At 35.7% G+C, this 14,004-nt stretch overlaps 1 protein-coding gene across 1 annotated transcript; it reads right to left on the bottom strand.

Annotated features, from left to right (window-relative positions):
• Positions 1 to 687: 687 nt before the first annotated feature.
• LOC127082912 (putative PAP-specific phosphatase, mitochondrial) lies at positions 688 to 10,356 on the bottom strand. Its single transcript, XM_051023141.1, has 9 exons — positions 10,174 to 10,356; positions 9,991 to 10,087; positions 9,770 to 9,872; positions 5,198 to 5,409; positions 2,435 to 2,494; positions 1,548 to 1,924; positions 1,277 to 1,352; positions 1,149 to 1,199; positions 688 to 1,026 (listed from the first exon to the last, which is right to left on the bottom strand). The coding sequence occupies exons 1-9, from the start codon at positions 10,281 to 10,283 to the stop codon at positions 877 to 879; spliced, it is 1,236 nt and encodes a 411-aa protein (XP_050879098.1). The 5' UTR covers positions 10,284 to 10,356; the 3' UTR covers positions 688 to 876.
• Positions 10,357 to 14,004: the final 3,648 nt, after the last annotated feature.

Below are 14,004 nucleotides of genomic sequence, written 5' to 3'. Positions count from 1 at the left end.
AAAATTTTATATACTATTTAGATTGTGGGGGTTCTTCCAAAGAAAATAAAAACCCCAATTTAAATATGTATCAATTTTTAACTACTACTTATATTTGTACTAATAGTCTTTCTGTCATGCTAGGTCACTAAACTTAATTTTTTTTTGTCAAAAATTTACGAAAAAGATTGAATAGGATAATATAAATGAAATTAAATGATTAACTTATAACATTTTTTAGATAATTTTTAAGGGATTTGATGACTAATTATATATATAATACAAAAGTGCTTAAATTCAAACGAATGAAAAACAAAATCACAAATCGATAAAAAAAATATATAAAATTTAATATTGTTGAAGGTCCTATTGTTCAGATGAATTTTGGATTAATTTTTAAAAAACAAATCAATAATTGAATTTAAATTTGATTGACTACAATTCAATTTGATTATTGAACTATTTGAAAAAATCGTGATTTAGTTCATTAATTAAAAGAAATAAGTCAATTATTTAACAACAGTCTAATTCTAGGTTAGTTCGGTTGTTTTGTTATTTGAAATAGTCCAAACTCTAATATGTGTCATAGTGAATTTAAACCAATGCCTTTAAAATAAAGATTTTATTAATGTAAAACGAACTCATTTCAGATTATTAAATGGTTATTATTAGTTATTGGTTAATAAATAAAGAGTAAATATTATATAATGTGCATAACAAATCATGAATATATTGATATTCTCTACTCATTTTAAAGGAGTCGTCCTTTAAAACTACTAGAAAAATAGTTGAAAAGAATTATATACCATATGCTGTCATAAATGTGACAGATTACAATCAAACAAGATACTAGTAATTTTTCCAAATAATGTTAGAAGGAATGAAGTCCCAACAACCTCAAACTACTGCAGCCTGATCAGAGATAAGTTGTACAATTTTATTATGTAAATTTCCATTGGTAGCAAGGATGCCGCCTGAGGGGAATATGCTCCGCCGGCTAATTTCATCTGCTGCAAGATCCATTTCTGTGCCTTCCCAGTCAGTTACCTGATCAAATTTTGACATTATCCATAAGGTAACAAAACTATAGAAGTTAAAGGTTCAAATTGCAGACAATACACCATATTACAATGGCATTTTACCATGTTATGATGTAGAAAAACTCATACCTTTCCACCTGCCTCGTGAACGCAGAGCATGCCAACAGCATGGTCCCAAGCCTGTAAAAGAATCAAATTAAAAGAAGAAAAAAAAAGTATATTCATCCAATTAGAAAGTAAAAATTGATAGCCACTACCATGATAGTCTTCTCTTTTTTACGTTGAATGAAAACGGATGCTCTACCGGACGCTACCATGAAATGCTTGATTAAACTACATTGATCACCAGCGGTGTTCGTGTCAAGAAAGAAGGAAATGCAAGGAAGATTAAAAATCTATAAAGTAGAAAACCTATACATATAATATTTCGTGTACCATCCGCAACACTGTGCCATAAGATATCAATTATCAGACTGTTTGATTGGATGTAGTAAAGTAGAAAACATATACACATAACATCTTTCGTACCTTCCACAACATACCACCAAGAGAAGAACTTGGTTGCTCCCTACATCATTTGCATTGCTTGTTGCATCAAGGGTAGCAGACAATGGCAGTGAGTCCCATGTTTGACTATCTATAAGACAAAAGCGTGCTTTATGTACCAGGTTAAATCCATCAACAAAACATCTGGTCCATGCACCTGATGATTCGGGCTTGCTATTTAACGTTTTTGTCCATGTTCCATGGCCTTTATGAGCAATCATCATGATTCCTGATCGAGGAAGAGCTTCCCTATCCTCCTCCACCTCAGCAGAGGGTTTTCCAGATACGCCCTCTTGCCAGTTAGGGCAGCCCATAATACCAATTTCAGTCTCTCCTTCAACCACAAGAGACAAACCCACCTGTATGTTTTGGAAATCTCTAGGAGAATATTAGTGTTTAGTGTCAGTATACAATCGAATGTAATTGTGTCTAACAACTGTAGAATGTTTAGCTTGTGTTTATATAAAATAAACCTGTAGTGTTTAAAACCTTTCTCAATAAGATTCAGTTTTAGAACCAACTTGAAATTTCAAATTTCTGAAATTCTCTCTGAAATCTGTTTTCAAAAGCGAAGGATGAAGATGCTAATGACAAAGCCAAATATATAATCTATTATAAAGAAAATAACAATCATTGTCAGTATTCCTTATCTTAAACACACATCTTGTATTATAAATATTCCTCAAGAGGAAAGGGCATCATAACCCCTAAGCACTAATGCATTATGACAGGCAAAGATTACTCTACAAATTGCAAGTGAAAGATCTTCTAGATGAAAGCTTTATGAAATGTCTATGTTGTATACAAATGTATGAAATGAATCTAAAAAGTATCAATAGAAACTCAAAGCAGTCTTCGTTGTAACTTACCACATATAATGCTGAGTTATCTTTCAGAAATCCACGAGTTCCATCAATTGGATCGAGCAACTGTATTTAATCAATAGACTTAATACAACTTTTGTAGGGATTAAAACAAACAGAAGTCAATGCATGAATTTTTAACATAAACCTACAAATAGACAAGGCCTCAGGGGCTTATAGACATCAAATAGTAGAAATATATAGTTTTCACAAAACATAGGACATGTAATTGCCACCATTTGCTTATCTCTGATAGATGGTGGGGTCCGGTAGAAATTGAGAATCTCAAATCTTATTTTCATTCAGAATAGTTTGAGTTTACAAATAATAATTATCCATGAACTCAACAGAAAGACTTAACAGAAAGTAAATCCTAGCTAATGATAAAAGTTACTTAACAGAAGCTGTAACAGTCTATTACGCATAAGAAACACAACACACATCATCTAGCAAATCATGGTATAGGCTTATGTTTTGATGCATCCATGAACATGCAAGTTAGCTTAATTGTCGTATGAACATGTCATACATGTCCAGACTCATTGATTATAATGCATTTAGATATTTGACAGACACTCCATATAAAGTCTAAGATGCATGATCATATTGAGGTCATTTGGATCATAAAGTGTGTAAACCAAAATGCCTAAAGTGCTGTCAGAGATGCCTGAACTAATTCAAGCATTAAGGAGTCAAATCATATTTTCATTCAGAATAGTTTGAGTTTACAAATAATAATTATCCATGAAGTCAACAGAAAGTAAATCCTAGCTAATGATAAAAGTTACTTAACAGAAACTGTAACAGTCTATTACGCATAAGAAACAATCCATATCTTCAAGGAATCGATTCATAGAAGTGTTTTGTTTACAATCCATGTGCATGTTAATAGAGTTTTTTATTGTTCTTGATCAATTCAAATCTAGAACTCATTAGCTCTCTATGACTATCCATTATTAAAAGGATTTTGAAAAGGGAAAAGATTTGGAACAATTAGATAAAGCCCTATTCATCCCCCCCACCCCCCGTAGGGTTCATACTGACTTTGAGACAATAAGGACCAACAAGGGTGGCTGTGAATGAGAACTACTAAACATCCTGAATTAGTCATGAAGACTACAATATTGAAGTTTAGACAATGCCTTTGTCACAGACATCTTCAATGTGATCTTAGGCTTGTATGTGAGACACAAGTGAAAGTCCAGCACCATTTCTCAAACAATGATATTCAGCACCAAGTGTTTCGTCCATGAGTACAAAATTGAGCTGTGTCAGTCAAAGCACAAAGCTACTATACTGAAACTGCTGGGGTTCAGAGGTGTTAGCAGACAGCAATGGAGGAAGCAGTATGAGAAGCATTCTGACTTACTGACATATGCTGCAGGTATGATTGAAATGCAGATGTCTGAACCCAACATTAGTGGTGAGTGGTGACACCCAGCTGAGAAGACTGTAGGCCTAAGGTTCTAGCTTGCTGTTGCCGAAGAGGCGGGACTGCTGAAATTGTGGCTGCCGCTTATAATCTGGATTTGTATCAATGATGGCATAGAGGCAGCGTGGCCAAATTCGTAACAAAATTGGCATTGAACCATTCCACAACATCCTCTAGCCCCAGACCTGCCAATTCTACCACTTCTTCACACACAAAAAATGTCCAAAAGAACCATCAAAATAGGATTGAAAGTGAGATTGAGAGGATTGAGTGTGTAACATGAATTTGAGGAGAGGAATCCGATGTGATTCTATTGAACTTGGAACCAAAAGCAAGGTTACGAGATGCATTTTTCATTAAAGAAGCTTGATTTTACTTAAGTCAGGCTTTTGTACCACGAGCAGTGCTTCAGTATTCTCTATGACATAGAGGTCAACCTTGTATGATGAAAGTCGTCAATGCCTGACACTCTTCACGCAGTTCTTCTAGAATCACATCCATTTGTAAATTAGTCCACCTATGAAGATTAGAATATCAACAAGTCCTATGATTCTGATTAAAACTCTGAGATGTGATTGACTTCTTTTCTTGGTATTGCACGTGTCTATTTGCAGCTGACTTGCTATGGCTTTAGTACAATCAATGTAACCAGGACAGTCGAAGTTGATCCTGATCCTTTCAGGCTGTATAAGCCACGGTTCCCCTTCCAGTATCACAGCATGCTTCAGTGAGAAACCCAGGAGGAGTGTTGGATTGACCACAAATAAGACAATGTCTTTGCAGATCTTGAAACGGAAGTCATCGAAGAAAGAAAAGAATGTAGCAGTATGTGCCCAGGAAAAAATTGCGCCGGCAGGCACGAATCAAACGGACCACGCCGCTGGTGATAAAGAAGGAAAAAGCCATGATGGCAGAGGCTAATAACAGAAGCCATGATTATGGTCAAAAGCAAGCTCTGACTACCATAATAAAAGAAGAGGTTTGAAAGAAATCAGGAATCTCCAGTCTTATTTTTATTCCTTATGTTTGTGAGTTTACATTAGTATTTGTACATGAACCCAAGCTTTTCTTGTTTGCTACACCCGGACTTAACAGGACAGTAACTTCAAACTATCTGCGCTAATTACTAAATAAGAACCATGTTAGAGTCTAACAACTTACAGAATGTTCTAGAGACTCCACAGAAAGCCTGCACGGACAGACACGTGAAATATAATGCTCTACCAATCTCCAAGAATGAAATATGAACAAAGTTTTCATGCAACATGGAACCAAATTTCTAAAAAGCTATACTGCATCACTTTATAACGTTAAATTAAACTGCTTAATATGCCCACCCAGTATGTGGCTGGCTTTGGTCCAAATACAAAAGCATCCTTGCCCCCTCTATCAATTGCGTTGAGTACATCGTCTTGCGTCAATGTTTTAGAATTGGAGCTAACTTCAGCTCTTACTGCATCAAACACGGTACCTGCTAAATTTCTTGATCGCACGAAAGCAGAGTCCTCCTCAGCCACCAATGGGATAGAAGGGAACAACTTACTTAACTCTGTTTTGATAAGATATATAAAACCAAACGTTTCAATCTCACGAAAAGAACAACAGCTTCTGATAAATCATATTCAAGGCTATAAGCTAACCGTAATAATAGGTTAATTAACATAACCATACACCAATAATATAAGGAAACTATGCTGCACCATACTAATATTTGTGCTTTTAGATGAATCACATTGGCAAAAAGTTAATGTGTGGCCAATCTCCAATGGCATTTGGTTTAGTTTTTGAAAAAGGCAAAAACAATTCTAGAAGTGTAGAACTGATTTTGAAATGAATTTGAGGTGTTTGGTTCTTCTAAAGTAGAATTGATTTTGCCTCCATAATTGATTCTACTAGAAGCTAGTGTTAAGAATATGTTATCAATCAATTAGTATTGATTGATATTCAATTAATCATAACTGTAATTGATATTATTTCCTATTGTATATTCCCTATTTGCATATAAATATACACCATGTGTGATCATATTAGACACACAGAGATACAATTACAATATGGTATCTAGAGTTGGTTGACCTACTGTCTTCCACAAAATAAAAATAAAAAAAAAATTCTTTTTTTTTCCGGCCACCCACAGCGCCGCCGCCGTCTCCGCCGCTCCTGTCGACTTTTCGGCGAGATTCCTATACGCCGGAATCGTCTCCTACAGATCGGCCAGATTCACTGCCTTCCGCCGCCGCACGCGTCCGCACACGTCTCTCCTTCATCGCACGTGAATCTCACGCGCCGGACAATCAGCCGCGCATCCGCTGCTCCCAGCCGTCGCCGTTTTTCCAGATCTGCTCTCGGTTTTTCGTTCCGAGCCATCAAATATCATGGGGGATACCGATTCCATCATGTTCACTAAAATTCCACTTATTCCGGATATCACTAAAGATGTCACTCTTCCCGCCGCTGATTACAATGATTTCCTCCAATACAAAGCAGCCCATCAACACTCATCATCTGCCGCTGCTGCTCAGTCGGGTAATCCTGTAGCTTTTGTCTCTACACCTTCACTTGGTCCTTGGGTCCTTGACTCGGGTGCATCTGATCATATGACTGGATCGACGTACAGGACGGACGATTGGAGCAGGGAGTGAAGCTGGAGGATTATATCATCTTTCTCCACCGGTGGCCTGTGCTTCTATTGCTTCTCAAGAACTCACACATCAACGTTTGGGTCACCCTAGTCAAAATAAAATGCGTCTTTTAGTTCCTAGTCTTTCTAAGCTTTCTTCTTTTGAGTGTCAGTCCTGTCAATTAGGCAAACATACTCGTAGTACTTATTGTCAACGAGTAAATAAAAATGTTGCATCACCTTTTGCTTTAGTTCACTCTGATATTTGGGGTCCTAGTCGTGTGAAGTCTACTTTAGGATACTATTACTTTGTAACGTTCATCGACGATTACTCACGATGCACTTGGTTATTTCTAATGAAAAATCGTTCAGATGTTTTCCGTATATTCCAAGAGTTTTATGCTGAAATTAAAAACCAGTTTAATACTACCATTAAAATTTTACGCACAGATAATGCTCGTGAATATATGTCATCCCAGTTTCAATCTTTTTTAACATTACAGGGAATTATTCACCAATCATCATGTGCTCATACACCACAACAGAATGGTGTTGCTGAACGGAAGAATCGTCATTTAGTTGAAACTGCACGGACTCTTCTTCTTCACCACAATGTACCCTCTCGTTTTTGGGGTGATGCTCTCCTCACCGCATGTCACCTTATCAACCGAATGTCTTCCTCGGTCCTTCAAGATCAGATTCCATACTCTATCTTAAATCCGGAACACGATCTCTACCCCATTCCCCTTCGTGTGTTTGGTTGCACATGCTTTGTTCATGATCTTAATCCAGGTAAAGACAAACTTTCCGCTAAATCTCTCAAATGCATTTTTCTAGGCTACTCACGTATACAAAAGGGATATCGTTGTTTTTGTCCTCAACTTCAACGGTACATTGTCTCTTCCGATGTAACATTTTTTGAAGGTTCTCCTTTTTTCTCTGCCTCTTCGTCCTCACAGGAGATTTGTAATTTAGATGATCAAGATATCCCTTCTGTCATCCCCACACCCATTAAACCTCCTTTGCAGGTATATCAGCGACGCACAACACGTCCATCGGCAGTTAGAGATGATATTGATCCACCAGCACCATCTCCTACTCCAATTGTTCCTCCAGCTACGTCACCTGAACTTGACCTTCCAATAGCATTACGAAAAGGTATTCGATCTCATAATCCAAATCCTAAATATGTTTGTGCTTTAAATTATGACCGTCTATCTACTTCCTATGTTTCTTTTGTGTCTGCTTTGGATTCTGTGTCTATTCCTAAGTCTACAGGTGAAGTTATGACTGACCCCAATTGGCGTCAGGCGATGGTGGAAGAAATGACTGCATTGCATTCAAATAACACTTGGGACATTGTTCCTTTACCTCCAGACAAAACTACAGTGGGCTGTCGATGGGTTTATACAGTGAAAATTGGACCAGATGGTCAGATTGATCGTTTTAAAGCCCGTTTGGTAGCCAAGGGATACACACAAATATTTGGCCTTGATTATGGTGACACCTTTTCTCCAGTGGCCAAGATTAGTTCAGTCCGTCTCTTCCTTGCATTGGCTGCTATTAATCATTGGTCGCTTCATCAGTTGGATATTAAAAATGCATTCTTACACGGAGAATTGGAGGAGGAAGTGTATATGGATCAACCTCCAGGTTTTACTATTCCTGGTAATTCAAGATTTGTTTGTCGGCTCAATCGATCTCTTTATGGGCTAAAACAATCTCCACGTGCCTGGTTTGGTCGCTTCAGCTCTGCCTTGATACAGTTTGGTATGACTAGATGTGAAGCAGATCATTCTGTTTTCTTCCTTCACTCTTCCAACGGACAACACATCTTTCTTGTGGTTTATGTTGATGACATTGTTATCACTGGAGACGATACAGACGGTATTCAGCGACTCAAAACTCATCTTTTCAAAAACTTTCAGACAAAAGATTTGGGTCCACTCAGATACTTCTTAGGTATTGAGGTTGCACAGTCCTCATCAGGCATTGCAATTAACCAACGTAAGTATGCATTAGACATCCTAACTGAAACTATTATGCTTGACTGTCGTCCGATTGATACTCCTATGGATCCCAATGTCAAGCTTCTTCCGGGTCAGGGGGAGTTGTTGAAAGACCCGGGAAGATATCGACGTCTAGTGGGTAGACTCAATTATCTTACCGTCACCAGACCGGATATTACTTTTGCAGTGAGTATTGTGAGTCAATTCCTTAATGCTCCTTGTGATACTCATTGGAATGCCGTTATTCGGATTCTCAGATATATAAAGAATGCACCAGGAAAAGGCCTATTATATGAAGATAAGGGTGATGCTAAAATCACTTGTTACTCAGATGCAGATTGGGCAGGATCACCGTCGGATAGGAGATCCACTTCTGGATATTGTGTTCTTATTGGAGGAAATATGATCTCATGGAGAAGTAAGAAACAAAACACAGTTGCATTATCTAGTGCTGAAGCTGAATATCGGGCTATGGCAGCAGCCTCAAAAGAACTTGCTTGACTTAAGAATTTGCTCTCAGAACTTAGGTTCGGTGACCTTCAGAACACAAAACTCATATGCGACAATCAAGCGGCACTCCACATTGCGTCCAATCCGGTTTTCCATGAACGGACCAAGCACATAGAAATAGATTGTCACTATGTAAGAGACAAGGTACTGTCGGGAGAAATAACCACGGAATTTGTAAAATCTGAAGATCAATTGGCTGATATGTTTACCAAGTCTCTCAAGGGTTCTCGAGTGAATTATATTTGTAACAAGCTCGGATCATACAATATATACGATCCGGCTTGAGGGGGAGTGTTAAGAATATGTTATCAATCAATTAGTATTGATTGATATTCAATTAGTCATAACTGTAATTGATATTATTTCCTATTGTATATTCCCTATTTGCATATAAATATACACCATGTGTGATCATATTAGACACACAGAGATACAATTACAATAGCTAGAATTTGTAACTTTTGAGTTTAAAGGTTATTTTTACATTGACATTTATTGTTCAACTCAATTTTGCATAAAGTTATCCAAACATAAACCACTTTACATTCAATTCACTTTTAACCATAATCAATTCCCTCATAATCATTTTTTCATGGCAGAACCAAACATACTCTTAGTTTTTCTTGCAAATGTGTTCGTCACATTTTATTATACTCCTAGATAGAGATGCTTAGGCAGAACTACTATTGGCAGTGTCAATTCAAATTCACTATAACACATTGATTTCATTCATACACATATATAGTTTATCTTTGAGATGAAATTAATACCTAAACTTATGAGAGCCTGAACTCCAAAATCAGCCACAGTCACTGGAGTCTGATCAATTTTCTCAAGAACCTTCCCATCAGTAGAGAATAAACCTGATTTCACCTAAACATTAAGTACAACGCAACATTATTCTTCGAACTCGAAGAAACGAAAAAGTTGAACACAAAAAAAAAATAATAAATAAAAAATTGGGAAAATGGTGGAAAAGAAGATTCATTACCTGAACACATAAACGGCAAGCACTGTGGACGACATCAATGGCAGCTTCGAGTTCTTTGTGATACTTTGCATTTTGCTTCGGAAATGGAAGGTTTGCCCTAATTGAATGAATGAATGCAAATTGGAATTAGTAGTGAGGAAATGAAAGAGTTTGATTCGAGAAGAATGGGTGAAGGGAAGAAACCTTATGTTGAAGCGTCGGGTGCTGAAGCTACGGCTTTGATTTCCGCCGCCGTCGGAAAAACGGACGGCGGAGACGTGAGAAGAGCGCAGGATATCCATGGAAAATGCCATAAGCGCTCTACGTGCGTTGAAGAAGAAAGAAGAGGTTGTTATAGTTTATCTGTTATATTTTATTTTATTATATTTATTTATTTATGTGTGAGTTATTCAAAATAAAATTTATTATTTTATATCTGGTCAAAATTTATTTATTTGTTTGTCTGTGTTTTAGTTTATAACTAAGTTTCTTTTTATAGCGAGCTGAATTCAAAAGTTAGTTACAAAACCTTCCATTTTTGTAAAATTGTTACTTTCAAGTTTGTTGAATTTGTTAAGGTTGTTACATGATTGTTTTAGAGTTTATATATATTTTATTGTATTCATCCTTAAGCTTCAAGCACAATAAGAGAATTTAATGTTTCAATCACTCTTTTGTTTTAATTTTTCTCATATAGAATTATCAATCTTTTTGATTTGTTATGGATTCTTATATAAAAATCAAATCGAATCGGTCAGTTGAATCAGAAATTGAAGAATTTTTTGATCTGGTTTAATTATTGTATCGAATAAGCTATTAAATCAATGAAAATCGATAAATACTTGTAAAAACTAGTAAAACGACGATTTTAAAAGATAGACGACGGGTTAAGTGCTAGTTTTTTTTCCTTAAGATAAAACGACGTTATTTTTTATAAAAAATTAAATATTAAAATTAAAATATAGGTAGACTTTGTTCAAAACTTATTTTGAACAACTTTCTCTCGTTAGAATTAAATTTATTATACAATGTCCGCTGTTTTGTTATTCAATTTATGTTGTAATTAAACATTTTTCAAAATTTATTTGAATTTGTATTTTGTTGTGTGTGATAATTATGTTTAGAATTTGAATTTAAACAATGAACTTGTAATATTATGATATTTTGAAAATTGGTAGGTCTTATGATCTTTTTAGAGGTCGAGTCATCCAATTCGATCGGTTTAATAACTATATAGTTTTGTTATAGAGATCGATCTATTCAACGAAGTTATCCAGTTTAACTATGTGGTTAGATCAGTGACCTAGTGGTTCGAAAAATGAACCAGTGACTCATTGCCTTAATTGGTTTGATGACGAGTCGACTTTTAAAACACTGATTACAGTAAGTTAGATTCCCTCATATTGGCACACGTCTAGGGATGGGCTATGCAATAAGAGACTACATTATATAATATCATAGTTACAAAAATAGGATAAGATGGTTATATCTTGCTTAGCGTATTCTAGCTTGCATATGCCTATAGAATTATGCCCAACGGCAGTTGAGGTGAGTAAGTTAAGTAAGTTAGAATTTATCTTATTCTAGACTAGTTATAATTTGTTCACTTCTATCTAAGTCGTAGAGCTATGCTCGGCGTTAGCTGAGTGAATAAATTATAATTAGTTGTATAACTTATAGTTACATCGAAATTAGAATTTAGATATATAATTTAGGGTTAAATATGTTTCTTGTCCATCTAAATATATGCATTTTCACTTTTAATCTTTTAAAAAAAATTCGTTAAAGAATCATCCTCCTAATATTTTTCGTCAACATTTTTGGTCCCTCCTGTCAACAGAAGCTGACGTGGCACGACACGTGGAAGTTTTTTTTAGTGACCGGACGCACATATGACAGTGGCAGCATGCCACGTGTCTAAAGTCAGCATCATACTTGAACCCATAAAAATTTGTAGCTAATATGTAGCTAAACTCATAGCTAATTTGTAGCAAATTTAAAAAACAAAAAATTTATCCAATTTTGTTTACTATTCCTCGATGATTTTCATTGAACCATGATGTATAATATTTCTTTAATCAATTATACCTTTTTCAAACCAACATTTAGTTTAGGGTTATCAAGCAGAAAAACACCTTTAGTAAATCTCTTGTGTTTCAAAACCTTACATTGAAAATCATACATGGTGGCTTAATGAAAATCATCAAGGAATAATATACAGAAAATAACCAAATTTTCATTATAGAGGAAGATGTGTCCAAAACATTGTTTAAATGCACAGGGGCCTTAAGCACGTATGAGCGGGTGGTGATGTCCTTTGGCTTGAAAAATGTTGGTGCAACCTACTAGAGGGTGATGAACTCTATGTTTCATGACTTTATTGAAACATTTATGCATATTTATATAGATGACATAGTCATCAAGTCCTCATCAGAAAGTGGTCATTTAGACCACCTTCGATATCCTTTGAAAGGATGAAGAAATATAGACTTAAGATGGATATACTAAAGTGTGTTTTTTGTGTCCATGCAGGTGATTTTCTAGGTTCAGTGGTCCATAAGAAAGACATCAAAATAAACCTGTACAAGACAGACTATACTCAATACATAGCGTCTAACGGATAAAAAGCAACTCTAGTCTCTACTTGGGAAGATAAATTTTCTAAGAAGATTTATATCGAATTTAAGTGGCATGATGAAGGTGTTTTCATCGTTGCTACGTTTGAAGGAGGAAGGGTTTATATGGGAACCATAACATATGACATGAAGACATATTTGTCTAAGCCTCTTGTATCATTACCCACCATGAGAGACAAAATTATGAAATTGTACATTTTTGCATCAGATTCGACTATAGGAAGTATGTTAGCCCAAGAAGATGATGATGGCGACGAAAGGGCCTTATATTATCTCAGTCAAGTATTGAAATATGTAGAAACTAGGTATGGCTTAATAGAGAAGTTGTGTCTTTCCTTGCATTTCTCTTATATGAAATTGAAGTATTATATCAAATAAACAGATATGTTTGTTTATTCGCATTTTGATATTATCAAACATATGTTGTTGAAACCAATTCTACATAGTAGAATTGAAAAATGGGCTTTGGCCTTAACTAAGTATTCTCTGACGTACGCGCTGTTAAAGGCCATGAAATGTTAGAACAAGATTTGGTTCTGCATTTATACCTTGAGTTTTGATAATAACAATATTGTATTTGTGTGAGAACAATTTTAGTACCCTAATGGTTTGTTATTGTGTAGCTTTAACAACCAATTCTGATTCAGAATATATGATGTGCAACATCATCAGCTTCTGAACTATGTGTTCCAAATCCGCTTTTGCGCCAACTATTAGAAGTTCTGAAAGATGTCCAATATTGCTACTTCAATGATCTTTCTGCTTCTATGTTGATTCACTCCTGAGAAGCTTCTGAGGAGACATTATGTTGTTGTTGCAATGTTCTCTCAGTTCATGCTTCTGGACGTGACTCTGATCACCAAACTTTTGAAGAATGGCAAGCTTCTGAAGTTGTGTTATATATCTGAAGATTCTGAAGATCTCAATCCAGACGATTGAAGTTATCAAGGTTATGACTAAATATTTGGAAGACTCTGAAGATCTTAAGCCAGACTATTGACATCGTCAAGGTTCTTACCAAAGATTCTGAAGTTTCTGAATCCAGCATTATGTTTCTTCATTTCATGCTTCATCAACTTTCATAAAAAGCCAATGAACTTGAAGATAAGATCAAATGGTAATATGATCAAATAGTACAGTACAAATCGAACATCCTTTCCACTACCTGATTTCGTGGGCAAAGACAATATTATACATCACACCTATCATTGATTTTGTGGGCGAAGGACAGTATGCAATATCACTTTTTTCCATCCAACAATGGATAGCCCCTCAATGAGCTTTCTCCATTTTGCCCTTCAACGGTCTTCTTCTTATGCTATATAAGTGAGACTTGGAGATTTGAAGAAAAACATCGGTGACACAATATTTTGACAAGTATATTTTCTTTGTGAAAAAT

Source organism: Lathyrus oleraceus, chromosome 1 (assembly GCF_024323335.1).
Source record: "Lathyrus oleraceus cultivar Zhongwan6 chromosome 1, CAAS_Psat_ZW6_1.0, whole genome shotgun sequence".
NCBI lineage: Eukaryota > Viridiplantae > Streptophyta > Magnoliopsida > Fabales > Fabaceae > Lathyrus > Lathyrus oleraceus.
Note: the sequence above shows the minus strand (reverse complement) of the source record. Positions and strands in the feature narration are given on the sequence as shown.

What these genes read in the sequence shown, in the direction of transcription:
- LOC127082912 (XM_051023141.1), bottom strand. Translation starts at nt 10,283, where the DNA reads ATGGCATTTTCCATGGATATCCTGCGCTCTTCTCACGTCTCCGCCGTC. An exon ending in AAAAAGAGAAGACTATCATG is followed by an intron (nt 1,200 to 1,276) that starts GTAGTGGCTATC and finishes ATTCTTTTACAG; the next exon opens with GCTTGGGACCATGCTGTTGG. An exon ending in TTCACGAGGCAGGTGGAAAG is followed by an intron (nt 1,027 to 1,148) that starts GTATGAGTTTTT and finishes AAATTTGATCAG; the next exon opens with GTAACTGACTGGGAAGGCAC.